The sequence below is a fragment of the Petaurus breviceps genome, unplaced genomic scaffold, assembly GCF_028583685.1.
Source record: "Petaurus breviceps papuanus isolate PSGF00001 unplaced genomic scaffold, PetGlider_PUasm1.0 90740, whole genome shotgun sequence".
Lineage (NCBI taxonomy): Eukaryota > Metazoa > Chordata > Mammalia > Diprotodontia > Petauridae > Petaurus > Petaurus breviceps.
In genome coordinates this window covers 385,773-412,413 of record NW_027187330.1, presented here as the reverse complement: position 1 = coordinate 412,413, position 26,641 = coordinate 385,773, and the positions used below count along the sequence as shown (strand labels likewise).

Below are 26,641 nucleotides of genomic sequence, written 5' to 3'. Positions count from 1 at the left end.
GGTGGTCAGCCAGCCTCTTTTAGGGACAGGGTGTTCCCTTTGGGAGTTGCAGGTAAGAAATTAAAAATAAAAGAAAATTTGAAAAAGGAACTCCTTTTCTGGAAAGTAATGTAAATGGATGAGTCAATAAAATCATTAAAATGTGTTCCAATGTTTTAATTAATTTAATTTTTTTAATTACTTGATTTTAATTAAAAATTAATTAATTAAAGATCCATATCTGACCTGGCTCTAAGATAGGGAAATATGTTCTTGGTGGGTTTTTTTTTTTAACTTTTACTGTGGACAATCAGTGGACCAGTAGAATTATATACAACATAGCACTGAATGTCAACTAATATTTTTGACTTGTCATTTCTTTACCCTGAATTTTTGCAGTAGAAACCATCAGTGAGCATGATGACCCTGGGAAAGGAATATATTCCACTGTGTTGGATTTTCATGGTTGTTGAAATGCAATATGCAAAAGAAGCACAAATACTCATTTGCTTTGCATCTTCAATTTAGGTGGGCTGGAGATACAAAGCACATAGAACAAAAAATTCCTGTAACTTGTGCCAGGCCCAGGCACCCGACCTTTGCCAGATGCTGACAACTCTTCAAGAGGCAGGGCCCATTCCTTGATTCTAAGGACAAAAGTCAAGATGGGCTGAAAGGCTTTTTAAAAAGAGTTTAACAAGGGTAATGTTGACCTTATCCTGGACTTAGCTTTCAAAAAATTTGCTGTTCTGCTTCCTCAGCTGCAACTAGTGATTATTATTGCTACAAGACATATCGTTGTGTGTTTATGTGTGTATATGTGTGTACATGCATGTCTTTGCCCGTGCCTATTTAAGCACTAAGTCCAACATACAGATGGCTCACTTTGCATTTAAGTTTCTAAACGATTAAAATTAATTATGGCCAATGATTTTCTGGTGGAATTCTATTCAGTTTAAAAAGCAAAAACCCACCATCTTCAATGAACTCTGAGACTTCAAGACTTCTTGTTTTTTAATGTATTTGTCAAAAGTGTCAAAAATCAACTACAATATTTTTTTCTTCATGAAGTTTATTTTCCAGCTCATTTGTTTAAACAATGGAGTATATATTGTTCTCCTCCTTATGATAAAATTGGCTATAACAAACTAGGGTGAATACATGCATTCTATTGACCTCTAAGCAAGGCTTTATTCAGTTAGATTCAAAAACAAGTCCCACAATCACGGTATAAAACTTTCTGATGACAAGAGGGCACATTTATTTTGAATTTTGTTTCTGAAAGAAGTGTGTAAACTACTATTTTTGAAAATTTGTCACCATCTGTTAGGTTTTCTTTTTTACAAAAATACTCATTTTTATGGATAGCTTTTGTTTTTTACATCATAGTTGTTTGTAGTACAAATTCCTCTCTCCTCCTTATCATCTGTAACAAAGATTTTAAAAGGAAGGGGGAAAAAGTTCAGCAATACTAATCAATCCACCTCTGGGTCTAACAGTATTTGCAACAACATTCCACATCCACTGTCCCCCTAACACTATAACGAAAGGAAAAATCCATTTTCTCAACTCTTTTTTTCCCAGTCCCCCCAAAGTAATCACAGAAACTGTCTTCTTTCTATGCTAAGTCCAAGGGTTACCAGCCTATAAAGAGATCTACAGTTTCCCCCTCTGTAAAATGAGGGACAGGGGACTATTGTCACTAACCCCTGCTTACTTTGCCATCTTCTGATTTTATACAAGAGTAGCAATAAGGAGAGAAGGACCAAAGAAGCAGTGAAAGTGAGACAGATACATTGTTTTCATTTAATAAGGGTGGTAGTCAGCAACCCTGGAGAACGAATCCTGATTTATGAAACACTTCTCTGTGATGTCATCTCCCCATCTGTCTAGGCAGAGTAAGGTTGTAGTTCCGCACAGAGGGAAGTAGAAAGCTGGCAGAGGACAATTCTGAAAGTCAGTTTTTTGTTGACATTCAGTAAATAAGTTTGTTTAAATGACCTGCTGTATGCTGGGCATTCTTTATCTCATTCAAGAGAATTCTCCCTCTTCCCTCTAGTTTGGATTTTCAGATAATAGCCTATTTGTGGGACTATTCTGCCAAATTGCATGTTTTACCTATTAGAGCTATTATATCCTAATTGATAATTGGTAGGTTGGTTCTCCAAAGGGTGATTTCTACTGGGAAGTGACTTTCTAGTACTATACTTCACAAGCCCCTACCAGTGTGCTTCCTTTATTATTATTCTAAATCAATTACTCAGCCAGACTTAATCAACTTATAGAAATTAGCATTTACTATGGTAGTCTAGTAAGAACACTTGGTATAAAACATACACCAAACCAGAGGGAAACACTCTGCTACAAATAAATAAAGGTCAGGGTAAAATGGACCCAAAGTTAGAGCACATGTGCCAAAGGGGGTGACTCACAGCTCCTGGAAATCCTTTTTCTGTACATCTTTAAAGTCCACCTTAGGTATGGTGAAGTTTTTCTTGTGTCTCCTTGTAGAGTCCTGTGTTCCTCATGCAGACACTGTCAGCAGTCATTACTGTTCCAGGGACACTAGTCCAACTACTCTAGCCTTTGAAATTCACAAGGTCCTCCTCCGATCTGAAGAGAAGGGGGGAGGGGGGAAGGAGGAAAAAGACAGAGGCCTCTCTCCTCCTCCCTCAAGTGCTTTCTTCTCAGGGTTGGCTGGAACTAACCTCTACACTGCCAGACACTAGAATGTTAGAATCTGAACTGGCTTGCTATTTTATGATGCATAGGGTCTGACAGGGCATAAATAAGTGTAATGCCTTTAGCAGCATAGTATACCTTTATCTGATAAAGGTATCAGCTAGAATATTTTATTAATCACTTTAAGTGGGATTGGGTGATTGAGTGAATCAATCAACACCCAGCATTACACATTATTTCTAATTCAGGTGTGTTACTTATTTCTAATTCAGATGTATTGTCTTTTTGTTACTGTTTGAGCAATAAAAACTGGAAGAGAGGAGTTCTCTATAAACAATTTTCATTTGTCTTCTAGCTGTAAATAATTCATTTCTGGTCATTTAGGCAGAATCAATAGTATGCCATGAACAATACATCATTTATAAATATAACACCAATGAAATGACATCATAATACACTTTACGTGGCAATCTCACACATTATTACTGAACTGTTGTTCTGAAAAATGAGAAATATAAAGGTCTGTGGATTAATAAGAAACAAGCCCTGGCAGTGAACTTGAGAATGAAAATGCCAATGGGCTTTCATACATCATTCAGCTGAACTAGTCAATTCATTCTCCCCTTTTAACTGCTTGTAAGAGGTTGGAAATAGGAACTAAACTTTAAGTTTATTTGTAGAGTTGACAGCTTTTGTTGAGTCCTTCAGTTGTGTCTGACTTCCTGGCCCCACAGACCACACAGCATGCCAGGACCCTCTAGCCTCCATTATTTCCCAAAGTCTATCCAAGATCTTGTTCATTGCTTCCATGACACTATCTATCCATCTTATCCTCTTCAGTCCCCTTTTCCTTTTGCCTTCAATCTTTCCCATTAGGGTCTTTTCCAATTCATCCAGTCTTCTCATTATGTGGCCAAAGTTTTTATTCTTTCAGTATTTGACCCTCCAGTGAATAGTCTGAGTTAACTCCTTTAAGTATTGACTGATTTGATCTCGTTGACAATATTTAGCTTTAAAGTTAAAAGCATTCAGTGATTTTCAAGCTACCCAAAATAGTAGCCTTGTTTTCAGTTGTTTCAGTTGTGTCCAACTCTTTGAGATCCCATCTGGGGCTTTCCCAGCAAAGATAATAAAGTGGTTTTCCATTTCCTTCTCTAACTCATTTTACAGATGAGGAAACTGAGGCAAACAGTGTTAAGTTACTTGCCCAGGGTCAGTACCTGAGGCCAGATTTGAACTCATCTTCCTTACTCTAGATGGAGTATTCTATCCACTGAGCTCTTAACAAGAGAGGCATTAGGGATAGAGGAAGGAGGAGTGAGCTTGGACCTGACTTTAAATTCTGGCTCTAGAGGGGCAGAGCCAAGAAACAGGACTTCCACCTCCTCCAATGCGTATAAAAATCCTGGCTCTGACTCTTACTAAATGTGACTTTGGGTAAATCATTTAAGCTCTGTGGCTTCATTTTCCTTATCTGTCAAATAAGTGGAATGGACTAGATAGCCTGTAAGTCCCTTTCCAGGTCAAGATCTGTGGTCTTACTGCTTAGTAGTATATATATGTCTAGGAGTCAGGAGAAAGGGCCAGCCTTGGAATCCTCCCCCTTTGTCACCCCTAGCAGTCTGACCAGGGGGAAATTTCCTCCCTTCCCCATGCCCCATTATACATTACAGGAATGTTACAGATCTGTATCACAGGACAGAGTTTTCACACTGGGAGTTGCCTCACACAGATGAAATCAATCTCAGGTCCAGACCAAAAATAAGATCACACAGAAAGTTATGCCCAACTGGGGGCTTCCATTCACAAAGGAGTCAAAGAATCTTTTTGCCTTGTCCACGAACTCAAAAAAAATCCCCGCAAAGGAATGCTTTTTTCTTTGTCTAAACAAATTTCTTGATGTGATTGAACTGAAATTTATCAAGAGAAAACAAGAATAAATTATAAGAAGGAAGAGAAAGAGAGAGATAAGGAGTCTCATTTAATTAAGAATATAACCACTCAAAGAGCCTGTAAGTCTGATAAGAAGTAGCCCTCCCCTATATGGCATATGCCATCGGTTCTTATTGCTGCCGAGTCATTTCAGTTGTGTCTAATTCTTCGTGACCCAATTTTAGGTTTTCTTGACAAAGATCCTGGAATGGTTTGCCATTTCCTTTTCCAGCTCATTTTTACAGATGTGGAACTGAGGTTGCCTCATTTAACAACTTTAAATGACTTGCCCAAAGTCACACAGCTAGTAAGTGTCTGAGGCCAGATTTGTACTCAGGAAGATGAGACTTCAGGACTGGCACTATCCACTGTACCACCTAGCTGTCCCTAGACCACCAGACAGAATCATAACTATCTCCTTTGGCAAAGTACTACATTTTAAAAACTGAATTTTCAAAATCTAAGAGTCATCTTGGGAAAACTGGATTTCCAAAAGGCTTGTTGATTTGTTAACTTGTTAAACTAAAAGACTGTCTTCTGATGATGGTCAGTGTGGCTGGATTAAGGCAAAAGCTGCAACACAAGCCTGCAACTAATTAAGTTCAAAGAAAGAAAATGAAGACTTGTGAAACTTGTTCTAACTGGAAAAAAGAATCAAGTGCCAACATTTCACTAGAGGAAGAAAAAAAATTTTCTGCAGCTGGTGGGAAGTATTAGCCCCCAAGTCCATGCAGGTGGTTGGCCCCCATGAGTCATAGATTATAGGGTAAGAAGCTGGGACACCCGGGAGTAAAGGTTGGAGGGTAAGAGAGAAGTTAAACAAAGAACATCCCCAAGGCAGGGCCTGGAAGCTAATGGTCAAGAGAAGACCAAGGATCTAGATTAAAGTTCTCTGAGGACAGGAACTATGCCATTCACTTTCGGGTCCTCCATAGTATCTAACACAGTCCCTTGAATACACTAGGTACCCAGATTTGGTTGAATTCATTCATTAAACAAACTGGGAGTTGCACCTTAGAGATATTAAAAATTTTAAATAGCTCAACCCCTACTATAAGGGACCTTTATAACGAGGCTTGGAGGAGGGGAGGAAGGGAGAGGATAGGAGGCTACAATACATAGACGTGAGAGACAAAAGAGATATCCAGACAAAGTGTACCTGAAAAATTTGAAGTAGGAGAGCTGGAATCAAACTTGGAAGAGGTGGGGGCATCTGTAGAATAGAAGCTAGACAAAGCAGCAGGGTGTGCCCAAAGCAGAAAAAAGTTAAACAAAAAGGGAGGTGGGGATAGGGGCAAGACCGAGTGTCAGAATCAGGACAGCGTTGAATTCCAGATATAATACATGGATACCAAGAATCAGGACAAACAGCAGGGCACAGATTAGAACAGCAAATAAACAGGAACCAGAAGAACATAAATACTAGAAGGCCAGATGGTAACATAAGAAAAGGGTAGTTAAAAAGTCCACTACGCCAGTCAGAAAACAGGAAGTCTAGAGGAACTAAAAGGGTAGGAAAAAGCCAAGCAGCTCAACAATGCAAGGCATGAGTACTAAGAGGGCTCTAATCATTCAGGTACTTCTCTGCCTTAGACTCAAAGTTTTTGGATATGGCTCTTTTTTTTAGGGAGCAGCTAATCTAACACAGATAGCCCTGGCTGAGGAAGTAGGCATGCTGATGAAGAAATCAGCAGTTTCCACCAAGAAGATCCTGATACTGCCCTAATTTTTCCCAGGAAGTAGAAGCTTCTCATTTCTGCAGGATCAAGGAAGGCCTTGTGGAGGGCATGTACTTTGATCAAGGCCTATGGTCAATTAATTGCTTCCTAAGACTGGTCTTCTAGGTCACAGCCTTCTTGGTTGTTGTGGTGGTGATAGAAAGAACGTGGGGCCTGGAGTTAAGAAGACCTAAATTCAAATCCAGCCTCAGTATCTTACTAGCTGTGTGGCCCTATGCAAGTCACTTAATCTTGTTTGCCTCAATTTCCTTGCCTGTAAGATGAACTAGAGAAGGAAATGGCAAACCATTTTATTGTCTTTGCTGAGAAAACCCCAAATGGGGCAATGGATGTGAATGAAACAACTGAACAAAACTGGTCTTCTAGGTCATAGACTTCTTAATCCCCTAAATAATGAATTTAGACTTATTTTCTTGGAGTCTAGGATGAAGTAATCTGGTATTCAGTCAATAAATATCTATTAAGTGCATACTATGTACCAGGATGTGCTAAGTGCTGGAGATACAAAAAGAGGCCAAAGACAGTCCTTGACCTCAAGGAGCTCCCAATCTAATGATACTCTTCATGTTCTTGGACTATGGTAGTCTATATGGCCAAGAGTCTGAGAAATAGACTGGTCTGGTAGGGCTTCATCTGGGAGATAAGAGATTTGAAATATTTAAATTGTCTGAAGGGTGAGAGTATAAGTGACCAGAGTCAGGCATGAAAGTGGGGGTATGCTTCCTTAATAATGAGGACTTCATTTTGCCAGCAATCTGGCATGGACTGATGCCAGAGATAGTTGCTTTTTTACATCAGTGGACTTAACCATCTGATCAACTGCTACCAGGACTAGTGATGATACAGTGCTTAGTACAGTGTCTGGAACACAGTAAGCACTTAATAAATGCATATAGATTGGAGGCTGATGATGAAGCAAGGATAAGGAGCATGGGTTAAATTCATGTGGCATAAAACAGTTTGTTAGGAAGTTTTGTTGTTAGAGTCGGAAGCATCTGGGAATTTTAATGAAACATTTGGTTTGAGTATAAAATGGCAGCGTTGGACTACATGATGTCTAGGGCCTCTTCCAAATCCAACATTCCATAAGGTTTATTCGGAGGTAGTCTGCTGGGAAGGAAGCTGGAGGTCTAGAATGACTAACAACAACTTCCAAGATCGGGAGAGAAATTAAAACTGTGGTCACTTGTTATTAACAGGTGATGAAGTTTTTAAAAATGTGGTCAAAAACCTGTCCAATACTAATTTGTCACCCCAAAGGTTAAGTTTGTGTCTTAAATTATTTTCTATGACCTCTGCCAGCCCATGGGAGGGTGGCATAGCTTGGGGAGAGGACAAATGTGATGGAGCTGCCTTGGTTTGTAAATATCCAAAGGTCATTGGAGTATGGGAGTGGGATGTCTTTCAGACACAGAAATACATAAAGATTCCCTAGGGGTGGAAGAGTGGGTATGAGGAGGGGAAAACTATTTGATATTGGAGAAAATATCTCCAGTAAAACAAACAAACCAACCAACCCTGACTTTGCCAATAAGGAAACTGAAATCCCAGAGAGATTGTGACTTGTCTCGTCACATAAGGAATAAGTGTCAAAGTCAGTATTTGCACCCAAGTATTGTGATTCTAGATGCTCTTTTCATTATTCCATGCTCCTCCTACTACCTGGATGGAGAAGAGGTCCTATTCCAGAGGAGACTCATATCCATCAGAGATGATGAGCCTTAGGGAGCCAGAAGGAGTAGAGGACCTGGGCCAGAAAGGACATGTATGAGAGGTCCTGAGCAGCCACAACAGTTATCCCTACCCTCTGGATGCCAATGCCAGGCACTAAAGAGCCCGGGCTTCAGTGGACCCAGAGATTCGGAAATGGGAAACACTCTATATGTGGACTATCTTCTGGACATGCCTCATCCTCTAACATCTTGGGATGACTTCAATCTAACCTTGGAGAAACTTCAAGGCATTTACTGTTCAAGACAAATACCAGGGTAGAATTCCCTGCAACCTATTCTCCTAGCTCCCCAGTGTTGATAAAGACAAGCCCTGGAAGCAGATATCATCACCCTACACAGAAACAAGGAATGGTGGGTCATCAACGAACCCTATTGGGTAGAGGCCTTTATTACATGGTTTCTTCTACAACCTGTAGAGTGCAAACTCCCACCTCCAATTTGACTTATCTCTGATTCGGTTACTGTCTACTAAGGCAAATATCCTCTTCCCCTGATACCTATTTGCTACTCCAACAGTTCTCAAAGTGTGGCTTGGGAATCCCTAACCATCCCCAAGACCCTTTCAGGAGGTCCACAAGGTCAATACTATTTTCATCATAATACTAAAGTGTTTTAAGTTCTAACATGGTAAATATCATTAGATATAATGCACATAAACAAAGCTTTTGGGGGATCCTCAATAATTTTTAAGAGTATAAAGGGGTCCTGAAACCAAAAAAGTTTGAGAACTTTTGCCCCAACTCTTGGCCCCACCACAGTCCCCATTGTCCCCTGTCTTCTCTTCCCTTTGTGCCCTCCAAAACCCTTGCATTTTTGTCTTTCTTTATTTTTAATTGTTATTGATGTTTCATGTTTTATATCACATCCGTTTACTAATATGCCTCTCTGTAAACAATCAGCAAGACTTTTCTCGTAACAAAAATTAAAGAAAAAAAGAGTTAAAAAAACCTGCTCGGTAAAAACAACCAACTTATCAGTTGCAGCCAATAGCTTTTATAGCATTTTCTACCCAGTCTCCCAACTCTCCAGTGGAGGAAGGGAAGGAAGTTCATTTCCTCATTTCATTTCTGGGGCCCAAACCGGTCATTATAATTGCCCAGCATTGTTCTTTCCATTTATGTTGTTTTAGTCATTGCATACATGCAATAATTTTATGACTTCTGTTGACTTCACTCTGCATCAGTTTGCATATCTTCCCTTGTTTCTCTGAATTCTCCATAACTGCCATTTCTTGTATGGTAATATTCCACTCTATTCATATACCAATGCTATGCTTAGCCATTGCCCCATTGATGAACAACATCTTTGCCTTCAAGTCTTGGCTACCACAAAAAGCACTTCTGTGAATATTTCTGTATACATGGTCCTTGAATTCTAGCAGTGGGATCTCTGGGTCACAGCATGGACATTTCAATTACTTTACTTCCCTCTTTAATTTTTTAACAATTTTCTCTTGCTTCTTGATGTCTCCACTTCACATTCTTTCCATTTTATTGCAGTGACAAAACACCTGACTCTTAAGCATATAGTCCCCACTATGTTCCAAGATCATGAAGAATACCACATGTACCAAATGCTTAACTCCAAGAAAATGAGTCTAAATCCATTTTTTTCCAATTTATTTATTTTTAGCTTTCAACATTCATTTCCACAAGACTTTGAGTTACAAAATTTTCCCTCTCTTTTCCCTACCCCCACCCCAAGATTGCGAGCCTACCGAATACCCCTTTCCCCAATCTGTTCTCTCTTATCTTCCCCCATGCCCCCCTAACTTTCTAGTAGGGCAAGATGGTCTAAATCCATTATTGAGTGGATAAAATGGCTATGACCTAGAAAGACCAGTCTCAGGAAGCAGTTAACTGGCCAGATGACCTGGTCAAAGTTCATGTTTTCCATAAGATCCTCCTAGGTAAGTTTTGACGCTACAGGGGTGAGAATCCTCCCAATTGCCCAGGCTTGTAGTCTTGGGGGCATTCTACACTCTTATTTCTTCCTCTGCCTATACAGTTGATTAACTAATCAAATTAGCTAAACAAATCAAAAGTTGCCAAATCTGAATTCTACCTCTATAAATCTCCTGCATAGCCACCATTCTAATTCAGCCCCACATCATCTCCTGCCTGGATTATTGCAATACTTTCCAAATTTATTTCTTTGCTTCTAATCTCCTTCTTCAAAGTATCCTCTACACAGTTGTCAAAATAATCTTCCTAAGCAAAGGTCTAACCTTGTCATTCTCCTGATCGATAACCTTCAGTTTCTCCCGATTGCCTCTAGGATAAAATATAAATTCATCAGCCTAGCATTTAAGGCCTTATACCAGTGGGGTCAGACGCAAATAGAAAGGGGAAGTACATAAAGATCCCTGTGGGCCAGACATTGATTTAGAAAACCACTTATTGTGTTTCTATTTATGTTGTTAAATATTTCACAATTACATTTTAATTTGGTCAGAGAATCGTGGAGTGTTGCTGCTGTAATGGACCTGTCCCCTGTTAATACTTCTGCTCTATGTTCTAGCTCACTTGGACTTCTAGAAGTCTCCCTAGTTTGTCATCTCATCTCCTACTCTATTCATTTTCATTAGCAGTACCCCATGCCTGTAACATATACCTTCCTTCTTCATTTATGCCTCTCAGAATCCAAATCTTCCTTCAAGGCTCCAATCAGAGGTCACCTCTTCTGTGAAGTTTTCCCCAGTTAGTAATGCTTTCTCCCTCTCCAAACTTCCTTGTATTTTACTTCCCTGAAGACCTGTTCTATTCTCCCAATAGAATGTAAGGTCCTTGAGTTTGTGATCTTTCATTTTTGTCTTTGTATTTCCTGTACATGGCACAGTACCTAACACATAGTTGGCACCTAATAAACATTTGTTAAATTGAATCAAAGAGTCCCTGGTCCCAAACATTTTAATTATACTATTCCTGGATTAATGACCATGAGTAGTGGGAAGACTTTTATATGAATTGGTATTAAACGAAACCCAAACCAAGAGAACAGTGTAAATGTTGGCTATAAGAATGTCAATGACTATTAAATGCAATGACCAGTTTTATTCTGGAGGTCAAATGATGGGTAAAGGAAGAGAATAAGCTTAAATTGTTGTTCAATCATGTCTGGCTCTTCATGACCTCATTTGGGGTTTTCTTGGCAGATACTGGAGGGGTCTGCCATTTCCTTCTCCAACTCATTTCAAAGATGAGAGAAGTGAGACAGAGTTAAGTGACTTGCCCAGGGTCACACAGCAAGTAAGTCTCTAAAGCTGGATTTGAACTTAAGAAGGTAAAGCCTTCCTGATTCTAAGCCCAATGCTCTATCTACTGTGCCACCTGGCTGCTCAAGCATTTAAAGCATTTAAAAAGCACCTAAGATATACCAGGCACTAAGCTGAGCATTTTACAGATATTTTTTCATTTGATCTTCACAACAAGGTGCTATTATATCTCCATTTTACAGATAAGAAAACCAAAGCAGTTTAGTAAAGTGACTTGCCTAGGGTCACAACCAGTTTAGTGCCTGAGGCAGAATCTGAAATCAGGACTATCCTGACTCTGAGCCCAGTGCTCTAACCGCTGTACCACCAGCTGCGTCCAATGACAAAGCACATTTCTCTATTTTCAGGGTGCAGAATGTTGTACATTCTGTCAGAAGTGGTCACTGGGTGGATTGGTTTTAACAGCTTTTTGTGTGTTATGTAGGAGGGCTTCCTGCAGGGCAGGGGAAAAAAATAATAATAAATGAAAGCGGTGCTTAAAAAAAGGAAAAGAAACAGAAAGCAGGGCACCAATAAAAATCTTGAAAGCACACAAAAAAAATAACAACTATAAATAGAAGGTACACAGGGGGCTAGAGCCTTGGCTCTGAGACAAGACAGCCTCATGGCTTGGCTTCTCCAGATTCCTCCAGCTGCTAGTGGTTCTCATCACAAATTATCTCGTATTTATATTTGTATATGCTTATGTGTGTACTTGTTGATTCTCCCTAAAGAATATAAGCTGCTTGAGGGTAGGGACTGTTTTACTTGTGTCTTTGTATTCCTAGCATAGTGCCTAGTACACAGCAGGCAGGTAAAAAACATTTGTTAATTGATTGCTTGACAAGAGGCATTGACCTCTATAACAAAGGATTAGGTTTAGTTGGAGTGGCCCAGGAACTGGTGCAGGGCATAAGTCCACTGATAGTATACCTCTTTTCAAGAAGTTTTTTTGATGGGTGAAATAAGTGAGTTACTCCCCAACACGTACTCACATTCACAGACTGGTTCACTTGAAAGGGTCTACTGTGAGAGTGTTTGAATAAGTCTATGGGATTTGACTACTAAAACAATAGCTCATGAACCCCCATGGATATGCTTCTCTGTTAACAATCAGTCAATAGATTGTCTCTTAGCAAAGGTATTTATTCAAATGGCATAGAGAAAACAGTAGCTGCAAACCTCCCCACACTAAATTTGAGGTGCCCTTTCCCACAATTACACAGTGTCCACTCTTCTAGTGGTCACAAACTTAGAGTATAATGGTGGCAAAGCACCAGGATAGGATTTGTATGTAGCAAAGGCAACTCACGACTGCTGATTCAACGGATCCTGGAGGGTCTTTCTTTTTAGAGTCCTTGGGTACAGCATTTTTGCTGGTCTGGTGGCTCTACTTTGTTCCCAAAGTCTGATCTTCTTCATAGCTGTCCATCTTCTCCGTTTTCAGGGGTCATATTCCTTAAAGCTGCTTCCTCCCTCAAGAGGTGTTCTCTTGGTATCCACATCTGTTTGGAATATGTGTCTTTGCTCCTTTCTGTATTCAGTGTCTCTTGCTGACCAAGTAACTCCCCTTCAAAGCTGTGACTGATGTCAGGGGACTGAGGAGAGAGAAATTCTCTCCTATCTTCCTCCATAGGCAGCTCCTGGTTTACAATCTCAATTTATCTTGTCCTCAAACTGCTGAAATTTTTCCAGGGTATAGCTATTTAAATCTCCCAGAGAAGTGGCTATTTTTTTTTTGCCTAGTTCCCTCTTTGACTCAGTCAGAGAGGTGTTTGTACCTTATAAAAGAATCACATAGTGTTATACCTTATGAACACATTAAAACTGCATTGTATACGACTATGTTAACTAAGGGAGAGGGGGGAAGGAATAAGGTGATGGGGGAGGAAAAGCACATCCCTGATCCTTTATACAATAAGAATTCCAAGCAAACCAAGGACAAAAATTCATTACTCCCAAGAACTTCCAAAGGTCCAAGGTGGCTGTGGAGATGCCTAATATTAACAGCTGTTACTGAGCAACTGCCATTTAGCAGAAAGAACATTGGATCTGTGGTAATAATAATAAAAATATTTTTATTAATTTAATTATTATATTTATAGAATATATTATTTAATTATATTTATTAATAATTTACAAATTATTAATTTATAGCATTTATATAGTACCTACCATGTGCTAGGCACTGTGCTAAGTAAGCACTTTACAAATACTATCTCATTTGATTCTCACCATAACCTTGCTATTGTGTGACTCTTATTATTCCCATTTTACACATGAGGAAACAGAGGCAAGCAATTTAAGAGACTTGCCCAGATTTAAATAGACTTGAGAAATAGTTAACAAAATAAATACAAATACAATAGAATATAATGTTAATATCTAGTTTCCAAAGTCAATCAGCTGTTTTCAGGAATCCTTATGTGCCCCCATTCTATTTGATTTTGACATCACAGGGCTAGATAATTGTACAAATAGGTGAATTCAGAACTATTTGAATGGTTGTATACAGAGAGCTGTCAGTAACGGTTTGGCATCAACTTGGAAGGAGTTAAAGGGTAAAATAAAGTGAGTATAGCACACCCTAGGTCTACTCTACATTCTGAACTCCAATGGGGTACTTCTGGGTTCTGTTTTTGGCCCTGTGCTACCGAACACTTTTTAAGAGTGATTTGGGTAAAAGTGTGGATGGTATGTTCATCAGTCTGCAGAAGACACTAAGTTGGGAGGGATGACTAACACACAGGATAACAGAAAAAAATGAGAAAGATCTTGGTATTCTAGAGCAGTGGTTCTCAAACTTTTTGGTCTCGGGATTCCTTTACACTCTTAAGAATTATTAAAGAGGCCTAAAAATCTGTCATTTAAGTGGGAGATATTATGGATTTACCATGTTAGAATTGAAAATATTTCAGTATTACTATGAAGATAATTTTGAGCTAGGGACCCCCTGGAAGATCTTTGAGAACTAGGACATTGAGTAGAATCAACTAAATGAAACATCATAAGGACACATGTAAGGCTTATACCTGAGTTTAAGAAAAATCAATTTCACAAGTATAGAGTATGACTAGGCAGCAGTACTTCTGAAAAAGAGACGGAGGTTTTAGTAGGTCGCAAATGCAATACAAATGAATAGAGTGTTATGGCGGCCAAAAAGACCTCATGCAAGCTGGAGAAGAAATAGCATCTAGGACTAGAAAAGTAATACTCTCATTGTATCCTCCATGGTCAGACCACATCTGAAGGACTATGCTCAGTTTGGTGTGCCACATTTTATGAAGAACACTGATAAACTGGAAAGATTTCACAAGAAAGTAACCAAAATACTGAAAGACCTTAAGGTTTTGGGTTTTGGTTTTTTTTGCTTTTTGGAGGGCAATTGGTGTTAAGTGACTTGCCCAAGGTCACACAGCTAGTAAGTATGTCAAGTGTCTGAGGCTGGATTTGAACTCAGGTCCTCCTGACTCCAGGGCCAGTGCTCTATTCACTGCGCCACCTAGCCTCCCCTAAGACCTCAAAGTTTTAATATATGAAGATCAGAAGAAGGAGCTTAGGATGTTTAGCCTGTTAGCTGAGAGATACGAAAACTTAGGGTGGAACTATTGTAGGAATAACACATGCTAGGCTGTCTTCAAATATCTGAAGGACAGTCAAGTCTTGCTTGATCCCCAGAGAGTAGAACTAGAAGAAAAGGGTAGAAATAACCAAAAGGCAAGTTTAGGTTTGACATAAAGAAAAATGAGCAATTAATTTGATCTAAAAGTGAAATTGTATGCACAGGAAGTAGTAGGTTCCCCCTCATCTGAGACACTCAAGCAAAGGAAGGATTGGGGGCTTTTAATCTCAGTCCATGAAGAGGTTTATGAATTTGGATGGGATTAAAAAAAAAATCTAATGGAAATTTAGCATTTCCTTCAGTTAAATTCCTTCACTTACAAACATTATGCTGAGAAGGGATTCATAAACTTTCCCAGACACACAAAAAAAGGTGAAGATCTTATGGAGATGAATGACTGGGCACATTGTAGGAGGAGATTTTAGTTTCAGATTGGATGAGACAGCCACTCCCTTCCAGTCCTGAATTCCTTTGGCTCCTTTCAGTTCTGAAATTATCTGAATTCTCCAAAATCCCATTTTATAAATAGCCTTCAAATAGTAGAAGGGGAGCAGGAAAGGTTCTATAGTTTTTGTTGTTTTCCCACTCTTCTAGACCTCGGGGCAATAATTTCAGGCGGGGTGGAGCAGTGGAAAGATCACTGAATTTGGACTCAGAAGACCTAGATTCAGATGACAGCTCCATTATTTACTTAATTGCCTTTCTGGACTTCAGTTTCTTCATTTGTAAAATGGGGGGAGGGAAGGTGCTGAAGTAGATCCATGAGCTCTCTAAATCCTATGATCCTAGTGAGCCCACTGATTCAGAAATTGTAAAAGAACCCAGAAGTCATCCCATCACTTGCAGGGGGGCCTGATACGGTATCACAAATTTCACCGATAGGAAATAATCAAGGTTCCAATCCCTCAGCATCTAAATGAAATGCAGACCTTCCCAACAGATCTTATCACTTCTCAAAGGAATCTTAAAGATATCCCCTCTCTATCCCAAATATTATTATTATTCCTTGCTTGGTGAATACACAGGATATACTGGAGTCAACTCTAACCTGCTTGAAGGGCTTATGGTTAAATTTTCAAAATAAACATTTACACCTCAGAGATCAGCTACAAATAGGGCTCTATTTATTGTTTTGTTGATCATCTCATGTTAACAGTACAGATTGAATTTAGAAATTCTATGCATACTTCTTTCTTTCTTTTGTTCTTTCTTCCTTCCTTTCTCTTTCCTTCTTTCTTTCTTTCTCTCTCTGTCTCTCTCTCTTCTCCTTCCTTCCTTCCTTTCTTTCTTCCTTCCTTCCTTCCTTTCTTTTCTTCCTTCCTTTCTCTTTCTTTCTTTCTTTCTTCCTTCCTTCCTTCCTCTTTCTTTCTTTCCTTCCTTCCTTCCTTTCTTCTTTCTTCCTTCCTTTCTTTCTTCCTTCCTTCCTTCCTTCCTTCCTTTCTTTCTTTCTTTCTTTCTTTCTTTCTTTCTTTCTTTCTTTCTTTCTTTCTTTCTTTCTTTCTTTCTTTCTTTCTTTCTTTCTTTCTTTCTTTCTTTCTTTCTTTCTTTCTGACAGCTATTTGTGAAACATTTACCACTATACCTCTGAGTAGATGGGACAGTCTATTAGGCACTTCAAGGTCACCTCTAGAGCCTGGCTAAAAGCACCCATTCCCACTACAAAGGGCTACTGTGGCTTGGGAGGATTTGGAGTCAGAGGACCTGAGTTATAAGAGGTTTAATACATGCATGAACGTGGGAATTTTAATGCAATTTAACAAGCATTTATTAAATACTTGCTGTGTGCCACAGCAACAGGTGATGTGGTATATTGACTCCTGGGATCTCTTTGGGAGTCAGGAACACTTGGAATTAAATTCTGCCTCTATACACACTGCCTTTGTGACCACCTATATGAGCATGAGCCAAGCCATTAACCTCTTGGTGCCCCCAGGCATAACCTGGACCATGACTTGTGTTTGACACTCTCTGATCTGCCTGTATAAAGAGTTTCAACACAAGGAGTTCCCTGCTGTTGTTCAGTTGTTTCAGTCACGTCAGATTCTTCGTGACACCATTTAGGGTTTTCTTGGCAGAGACAGTAGAATGGTTTTTGTAGACAGTAGAAGTGCCTTCTCTAGTTCATTTTCCAATGAGGAAACTGAGGCAAACAGGGTTAAGTGACTTACCCAGGGTCACACTGCTAGGAAGTGTCCAAAGCCAGATTTGAACTCAGGAAGTCTTCCCGACTCCAGGCTTGGTGCTCTGTGCACTATGGCACCACCTAGCTGCGCCAAGGAATTCCCTTTTCCCTACATGTATGAAATGACAAATTTAAGAGGGGAAAAAAATGTGTGAAGCACTGTGTTACATACTGAGGGTGCAAAGAGAGGTCCCTTCATGTCCTTGGCCTTCCCTTTCCTCATCTGTAAGATAGGAGAGTAGACTAGATGTTTCCCAATATTTCTTCCAGTCTGACTGTTTTCTGTTGTCCATGGCAGCCTAGGTTCTTGGAGGATTCATGAAAACAGACTCGCCTCTCCAATGGTGTGGAAGAATATTTGGACAAAGTTCCATCAGAACTCTCTGAGGCCTAAGAAATCTTGCACCCCTCCTCCCCTGCATCTCTGGGTGAGCTTCCACTTGATCTGGATCAGTCCATGGCCAACTAGAAGAGATGAGGTCACTAAGAAACTCTTTTCTTCTCCCTCAAGCAGGCACTTTTCTAATTTCCTGTAGAGATAGTGTCCTCTGAGGTATGTATGCACACTGTCACATCTGCAGAAGAGACCAAGTGCTCCCCTGACTACACAACCACAAAGAATTTAAGAAAACCCTAGGAAATATTTTCCTGGAAGCCAGGAGTATTACACAGTTCTAAGAGCATGACCAACTATTCAAAATGACCATGTCTAATGCTGAGAGCAGTTTTCCATTCTTCTCCCTTGGGAACCCCACACAGATCTACTTTCATAAAGAGCCAGACATCCTTCAGTCTCCCAAAATTCAGATGAGTGGGAGCAGGCTCTAGCTTTTAAATCATAAATTATGGCTGAGGTCATAGCCATCAATATGTCACATTGATATGGACAGTCTCTCCAGAATGAATTACCTCTCTGGCCTCGAGGGTATACTTCAATTCATCCTACCCACCCTATGATGCAATATTGCCTTACTTTGGGATTTAAGATCCTCTACAAATCTGCATTCAACCTTCTATCTGGGACTCCCATATTGGAGCTCTCCTCTATAGCCAAACTGATCCACCCACTGTCTCAAACACACTACCATTGTTCCTATCTACTTAAAAAGTCCTCCCTGCTCTTCTCTGCCTACCATGGATCCTTTCCATCTTTCAGGAACGGCTTGTGTCTTATCACCTCTTTGAAGCCGTTATCTAACCACGTCTCCCTCTTCTCACCTACCGTAGCACTGACAATCTGTCCCACTTCTGTGGCATTTATCAGTGCAATTTTGTATTGTTAGCTATACTCTTACAGATAATATATAAACTCATTCTACAAAAGAATATAAATTATAATATAAACAGACTATAAGAGCACTTTAACCAATGAATATAGGATCACAGATTTAGTTGCATGGGACCTTAGAGGAAATCAACCTCATTTTACAGATAGAGAAACTGAGGCACAGAGAGTTTAAATTGCTTGTCCAAAGTCACACAACTGGTGTCAGAGGTGGGATCTGAAGCCAGGTCTTCCTGATTACAAATCCAGAGCTTCATCCACTGTATCATATAGTTTCTCAGTTAAAACACTAGAACCAAACCCTACTTGTAAAGTTGGTTTTCATTACATCTGTAACACTACTACATCATTCCTATAGAAACAATTGCTTCTAGTAATATGGTTTTATCTAACAGTATGCTTGCCCAAGGGCAACTAGGTGGGACAATAGAAAGACTTAATTGGAGTCCGGAAGACCTGAATTCAAATTTGACTTCAGATACTATCTGACCCTGGGCAAGTCACTTAACCATTTACCTCAATTCTTCATTTGTAAAGATGAGCTGGAGAAGGAAATGGCAAATCACTCCAGTAACTTTGCCAAGAAGACCCCAAATGGGGTCACAGAGAGTCAGATAGAACTGAACCAACTCAGTCACAACAATGTTTTTTGAGAGCCAATTAACATCAGACAGAAGATATTTCCATTTGTCTTATCTTCCTTTGAATTTTATAAACTACCAGAGGACAGGTGCATTGTCTGAAATTTCTTTGGTTCTAAATGGTGCAGTAGATAATGTCAAGGTCTGAGTCAGAAAGACCTGAGTTTGAATCTTGTCTCAGATACTTAGCAGCCATGTGACCCTAGACAAGACACTGAATCTCTGTCTGCTACAATTTCCTCTTATTTAAGATAAGAAAAATAATCACACCTATCTCCCATGGTTGTTGTGAGGGGCCAAATGAGATGACGTATGCAAAGCAGACTTTGAAAACTGTCTTGTGCTATATAATACTCAGTAGCATTTCTGGCATGCCCCTTAACATTTCACCAAATCACTGTACGGAGAAGTCGATCAAATACTTCTGAGTTGGTTGACTACTGTTCTTCTTCCTATTATGTCCAGACCTCCCATCTCTAAGTTAAAGCAACTATGTATATTCTCTTCTTAAGTTTCTTCCAGAAACCAAACGCTATGCGTGGTTTTTGTATTACTACAAACTTACTTTATCCCACATCCTTCTACCTTATCATAAAGGGGTTTGCCCAAAGTGTTGCCCCAGAGCAGACAAACATAATCTCTATCCTCTGTTCAGGTAGTGATAGACAATGCCAAGGATGGAGCTCACATTTACATAGTGCTCTGTGCACTGCCTTAACATATATTGCATTCAATATAAATTAGACCCACACACTGTGGAGCTGGGAGTGCAGATATTATTATCCTGATTTTACAGATAGTGCAAGCAACTGGTTCCATATCGAAATCTAAAGAAGGAATAAGACCAGAGACTCAGACCAGGCCTCTGGGCTCCAAATCCAGTGTTCTTTGCTGCACTAGGCTGTTCCTGTACTAAGCTATTTTCCAAATGATTCATGCTCACCTCAAAGTTACATTCCTTTGTTAACAGAAACAAATTGAGATTGAAACTATAAACTCCTCAAAGGCAGACAATACAACTTTTTTTGGTCTTTGGATCTCCAGCCTTTAGCTCACCATTCTGTACATGGCAGGTTTAATTCAACTTTGTTGAATTGAATTGAATTGTATTAAAGGATGCCAAATGTTTTCAGCAATAATAGTCCTGCCACTATGTTATGAAAAAATGACTAAAATACACCCACCCAGTCTTTCTATTTACCCATCATGGAAGCAGGGCCAACCTTAGACAAGGTTGACATTAGAAAAAGTATTGGCATTCTATCTCATGCTCCCAGTTCCTCTTCTGGATAACTTTTCTTCTTCTCCTTCTGCCTTGGGGTTAGCTCCCTTCCCTGGTGACAAGTAGCCACTGCCCAGTTTTTAACCTCATTCTCTCAAGCAAAACAAGATGTTCTCCCCCCACCCCCCTACAAAAAAAAAAGCTTTCACTTGGAGAGTATAATAAAAAGAAAATTTAAAAAAACTTGGCTCTACTAGATACTGGCTGTGTGACCCCGAACAAGTTACTTAAACTTTGAATGCCCCCTAGGAAACCCTCTCAAACCATAAATTACAGAGAAGCAGCTGATCTGCTTAGGGAGAAGTTCCTCACCTCAAACCTCCTATTTTGATAAAAATCAAAGGTCCAGTGAAAATAGAAATAAAAATAAAAAGCCTTCGTGTGATCTCCTCACGCTACTGTCCTGTATCTCTCCTCTCTCTTATAGCCAAACTCCGTGAATTAGCCATCTACACTCACTGCCTCCATTTTCTCACCATTCACATCCACTTTTCAACCCCGAGTGATGGTTTCTGACCTCATTGCTACATTAAAACTACTCTCCACAAAGTTACCAATGATCTATTAATTGCCAAATCCAATGTCTTTTTCCCAGTCCTTGTCCTTCTTGACTTCTCTGGTATTAATGGGGCTTTTTTTTTTTTTCCAGAATCCCTCTCTTCCCTGGGTTTTCACAACACTGCTCTCCCCCATGGTTCTCTTCCTACCTGTCTGGCCAGTCCTTCTACCTCTCCTATGTAGCATCATCATTCTTTTTCCATTCCCACCCCCATGCTTACATGTATCCAGACCTCTGTCTCAGATCCTCTTCTATTCTCCTATAATCTTTTGGGGATCTCCTAAACTCTTCTGGCTCCAGTTATTACCTCACTCTTGAATTTCATTCCCACATCACCAAAAGCAATACTGGACAGCTCCACCTGGATATCCCATTGCTGCTGTTCGGTTCTGTCTGACTCTCTGTGACCTCATTGGGGATTTTCTTGGCAAAGATACTGGAGTGGTTTGCCATCTCCTTCTCCAGCTCTCTTTACAGATGAGGAAACTGAGGCACACAGAGTTAAGTGACTTACCTAGGGTCCCACAGCTACTCAGTATATGAGGTTAGATTTCCAGCACTCTATCCACTGTGCCACCTGTCTGCCCTAGGTGTCCCATAGACATCTCAAATTCACCTGGAGCAAAACAAAAATCATCTTTCCCTCTGTAAATTTCTTTCCTTGTTTATGAAGACAATACCATCATCTACCATCTTTCAAATTACTCATGTTCCCATCCTCCACACAGCTGACAAATTTCTATTCCTAAAGCACAAATCTGACCACGTCATTCCCCTACTCATAGGGCTTTCATGGCTTTGTTTGCCTCTGGGATACAATGCAGGCTCTCCTGCTTCTTTTTAAAGCCTTTCACAGTCCGATCCCCACTACCTTCTCAAGCCTTTTATATATTATTGTCTTTCACATCCTTTATTTCCAGCCAAACTGGTCAGCTTGCCTCCTTTGTACCACTTGTCTCCCATGCCCAGAACACAGGCCATCACCTCTGACTCACAGCATGACGTTGTGGTTGTTGTTGTTAAGTCACATCCAAATTCTTGTAACCCCATTTGGGGTTTTCTTGGCAGAGATACTGACATGATTTGCCATTTCCCTCTCCAGTTCATTTTACAGGTGAGAAAACTGAGGTAAACAGTGTTAAGTGACTGGTGCAGCGTCACATAGCTGGTAAGCCTCTAAAGCCAGCCCTGAACTCAGGCTTTCCTGACTCCAGGCCTGGCACTCTAATCCACTGAGCCACCTAGCTGCCCTAGTTACAGAATGACTATCTTCCTTGAAAATCCATTTCAAGTACTAACACCTACAAAAAGTCTATCCTGATCCCCCTAGTAGCTAACATTCTACCCCATGACCAGAAATTACTCAGTATCTATTTTGCAGTCTCTCCCCGAAAGAAAGTGCCTCGAGGGCAGAGACATCTTTGGTGCATACAGCAGACACTTAATAAATGCATTTTTAATTTTACACTTGTTGGCTAATTATACTTGATAGGAAAATGTCTTTCATTTGCTTTTCCTTCCAAATATTTGCATTTTACACCATTGTACCCCAGCCTTAAAGTGCTTAAAGGTTAGCTATCTCATGTCCACACCATGTTTCCTCCCCCAATCATTTTTTCATCATTGCAAACCCCAGCACCTAGGACATGGCATTGTGTATGACAAGGAAAGCAAATATGAATGGGGCATTGAATTAACTAGTACTAAAGATTTCCCATTCAGACAGCTCCATGAAAGGACCAGACAGTAAGCAGAGGATTGGTCTAGAAGTCAGAGAACAGTACAGCTATCCCTTCCACATTAAGATTTTCCCCATTGAGGTTTCAACATATCACAGGCTGGCATAAGAAATTAAATGAGAGTTTTGGGGAGTTTTTCAGAAGCCACAGACATTAGAAGGCTAGCAGATGACACAGAGCCTATGACCAAACACTTAACCAAAATTTTACAATAAAGTACTGTAAACACCCTATAGAAGAAAAAAAATTCAGACTTCTCTGCTACTGAAGGGAGGGCCAAAAAACTTTATGTAGATTTCCTAGATCTTGAGGGTGCCATGCCCCTAACCCCAGTGATGTTCAGGGGTAACCATTCTGGTTTTAAAGTAAAAAAAAATTCTGAGTTAAAATCTTGGCTTTGTCAATTATCAACTGTCTGACTTTGACAAGCTGCTTTATCTCCAATACTCAGAACAGGGCCTGGCACACCAGAGTTTAAGAAATGCTAGCTGAGTTACTGACTCCCTGCATATCTGAATCTGTCAGTTGAAGGATTGGGCCAGATACCCACTGAGATCTTTTCTAGCACTAAATCTATGATCCTATAAATTGAGTTCTACACCCAGCTCTGGCACCAACTGGCTGTGTGACCTTAGGCAAGTAACTTAATCTAAAGGGAGCTCAGTTTCCTTGTCTGTAAAACAAGGGGTCTGGGATGAGATAATTTCTCAGATGTCTTCCAGATCTATGATGCAGAATTCATCTAGGACAGTCTTCCCCTGTCTCCCAAGTAAATATTGTCTTTGTAGCTATAATGGCAGTGCTTCCCTGTGAAGATCAATCAGGGAAACATTTGTCTTTGTAGGATGGAGGAAAGAGCATTAAGATGGGAACAGGGAGAACTTTCCCCACCCTTAGCTCTAACTCACTATTATTCCTTGTTTATGGTGAGAGTTTTGTTACCCTTTAGTTATGTGACCTTGAGAAAGCTACTTAAGCTCTATTACCCTGTTTCCTTATTCTGGCAGATGGAAATTATATCTGCCCACTTAAATTACAGAATCATTTTAAGAAACTCAAAAGACACAGTATAAAAGTACTTGGAAAGTGTTAAGGGCTGGAATATTTCCAACAGCACCAATACTTTGCCTATACAATAACACGTTCAGATGGAGCTTCCCCTCACAACTCTAGGATTTCAGAGTTTTAGCATATAAATGTGTGTATACATATATGTGTATATATACACATATATGCATATATGGAATATATATGGATACATGTAAATAATTTATCATTTCTTTAGCTTGGGGAACTCCTTCCAATTCTGAGATAGCATATGCTAGCAACTTGTCTGAAACACACAGATAGGTGTGAGCTGCAGAATTGGAAATCAAGTTTTCCCACCAAGGAAACTGAGACCCAGTGTGGTTGAGTGACTTGCCCAGAGTCATACAGCTGGTGGCAAGGGTGCCCGCTAGGACATGAGTTCGGGTTTCCTAAATTCAAGACCAGTGTTCTTGCCACTCCACTCCTTCCTGTATGCCCCAGACAGAATCAACTGTTGTAAAATCTCTGGGATTTGCTACTGATAATTTTCCCTGACCATTCTTCCATCTTCTGCACGATAAAAATGAATAGAGCACGATAAAAATGAATATAGTGATAACAACAGACCTAGAGTAAATAACAGTTGACAATTATATAGCACTCTAAGGTTTGCAAAACTCTTTGCTTTCATTAGGCCATTTGATCCTTACAAAAATCCTATGAGATAGGTTGGTTATCTCCATTTTACTGATGGAAACTAAGGTTCAGAAAAGTTAGGCGATTTGGTCAGGTTCACACATGTCTGAGGTGGAGAATTTGAACCCAGATCTTCCTGAGGCCAAGTCCAACACTCTGTCCACAATGCCAAAAGTAAGTAAAGCTCTATTTCAAAATTCCTTTATCCTTCCTTTTCTCCCCTTACAGGACTTAAACTTGCGAACTATATAATTTTAGGTAATGTCTGGGATACTTAAGATGAAACTTATTATTATCCACACCAAGGGGATACATGCAATTGCTCTGACAACTTTTCAAATTTTTCAGTATTTTCCCCAACTCCATGGTTAAAACGTGTCTTTCCTTTCCATTAGAAATTAACGAGCTCCTAGAGGGGAGGAGGAAGAGGAGGAGGAGGGGAGGAGAAAGAGACGAGAGAGAAAGAGACACGCACCCAGGGTACCCTGCCCAATGGGAGAACTTGGGTGTGAAAACTCCCTCCACCAATGCCTATCGAAACCCTCTATGACTTAAAACAGTGGCTACAAGAAAAGTCACTTGCTAGCCTTTATATCATGCTACTTTCTTCAGGCAAATGGCTAAACCATATTCTGATTACTGATAGTGAGTCCCACATGCCCTTTCTGCTTTTAACAAGGCAGTGACTTTTCCTGTCCCCTCCCCCCAGCCCCCAGGCTTTCAGTCTCTTGCAAGGCACCCAACCCCCAGGTCCCGTGGTGAGAACCGCTAGCCACCACCACTTCTCAGGACAAACTCCCAGCAAGGAAGGGACGTGTGCCCTTTTCATCACAATAAGAAAGAATACCAGCGCTGAAGATAATAGAACCAAACAAAGCCTGGGCGCAAGTAGCCCAGCATCTTCCAACAAACCCAAAGGAGAGGGAGAAGGAGAAGGTCCAGGCAGAGGGAGCCAGAGGACACGCTCAGAGATAGATGAATTTCTTCCCGCTTTCCCCCCCCCCCCCCCAACAATCTGAACGCCAACTGCTGATAAATAACTGTGCCCTTCTCTAGCTAGAGGAAGAAAGAGCCGCAAGGACAACGACACAGCTGTAGTGCTCTCTCTCGCTCTCTCTCTCTGTCTCTGTCTCCTCTCTTTCCCCCTCCCTACATCTGTCTCTGGTGTCTCTCTGCATTTGTGTGTCTGTCTTTGTGTCAGCAGTTTCTCAAAGTTCTCTCTGACCTCTCCATCTAGGGAAAGCTGTGGGAACGTTCCTTTAGGGCGGTGAGGAGGAGGAAAGGAGAGGAGGGAGGCTGACTGGTCTTAGAAATTGTGGCGAGTGTCGGTAGGATTCAGGTCAAATCCATTTCGCTCTTACCCTCCATGAGCTGCTAGCGGCCGTGTCTTCCTCTTTCTTTGGTTTTCGGCTGCTGCAGGACTGCGCTCTGCCTCAATGAGAGGTGATCATGAAAACTTAGCTTCTTATAATCAGCTCTTTAAGAATCGTGGGAGGGGCTAAATCAGTTTCGGGAGGAACCTGGAAGCTGGGGGTCGCCCTGGGTCTTTTTTCATTGACGCGAGAGAACAAATTGACTCAGGAGAGTCCAGGAGACAAAAATCTCCTGGAGCCAAACCGAGGCTCCATGGAATTTGTAGTTTTTATTTGGAAATTTGCAGTTCCGTGATGTTCCATCCTTCTTTTTGGAGAAGTGACAGGAGGTCATTTGCAAAGATATTTTGCGCATTCCAGATTTGAAGTCAGATAGCTGAGGACTAACGCTCTTTTCCTCCCCTGGACAGCTTTCCTGCTGGGTAATTAATGAACCTTTGCTTTTCAAATTCATTGGCAGCTTAGTGTAGCAAGAACCGATGCTAGAATGGGCGGCAGAAAGGGATCAGGCTCTGATTCTACCTTTTTGGCATTTTTATAGGTGTCAATTAACTAGCACTTATTAAGCCTCTATTATGTACCAGGAACTGTATTAATATCTAGGGATACAAAGAAAGCAAAAAAAAAAAAAAATAGTTCCTTCTCTTCAGGACCGAGGTAGAACTATCTTATTTCAAATCCCCTCTGGCAAAATGAGATGTTTGCGAAAATGTCAAACTTCAAAGTGCTTTATAAATGTCAACTTAGAGACTCTTTCCCCTGATTGGCGCAGTACTTTTTATGTGAGCAATGATTCTTAATATCATTACATTAGTTACTATAATACAATAGTAGTACTATAATATCATAGTACTATTATTGAGAGGTTGCCTAGGGCTGTGGATAGCCGGAAGCAATTCTGCAGCTACACCTTTC

The 26,641-nt window shown here is 40.3% G+C and overlaps 1 protein-coding gene across 3 annotated transcripts in view; it reads right to left on the bottom strand.

The window, feature by feature from the left end:
- The window catches only part of ENTPD1 (ectonucleoside triphosphate diphosphohydrolase 1), a 112,017-nt gene extending 85,696 nt beyond the window's left edge, over positions 1-26,321 (bottom strand). The window contains exons 1-2 of one of the 3 annotated variants that reach the window (XM_069067093.1): positions 25,715-26,321; positions 17,109-17,231 (exon numbers count right to left, since the gene is read on the bottom strand). Coding sequence is in view for 1 of the 3 variants with exons in the window: in XM_069067091.1 (XP_068923192.1) it covers positions 25,715-25,721 (7 nt within the window). In the remaining 2 variants the exon portion in view is untranslated. The remainder of the gene's footprint in view (positions 1-17,108; positions 17,232-25,714) is intronic. The other 2 variants (XM_069067092.1, XM_069067091.1) reach the window with 2 other exon arrangements.
- Between the last annotated feature and the right edge of the window lie 320 nt (positions 26,322-26,641).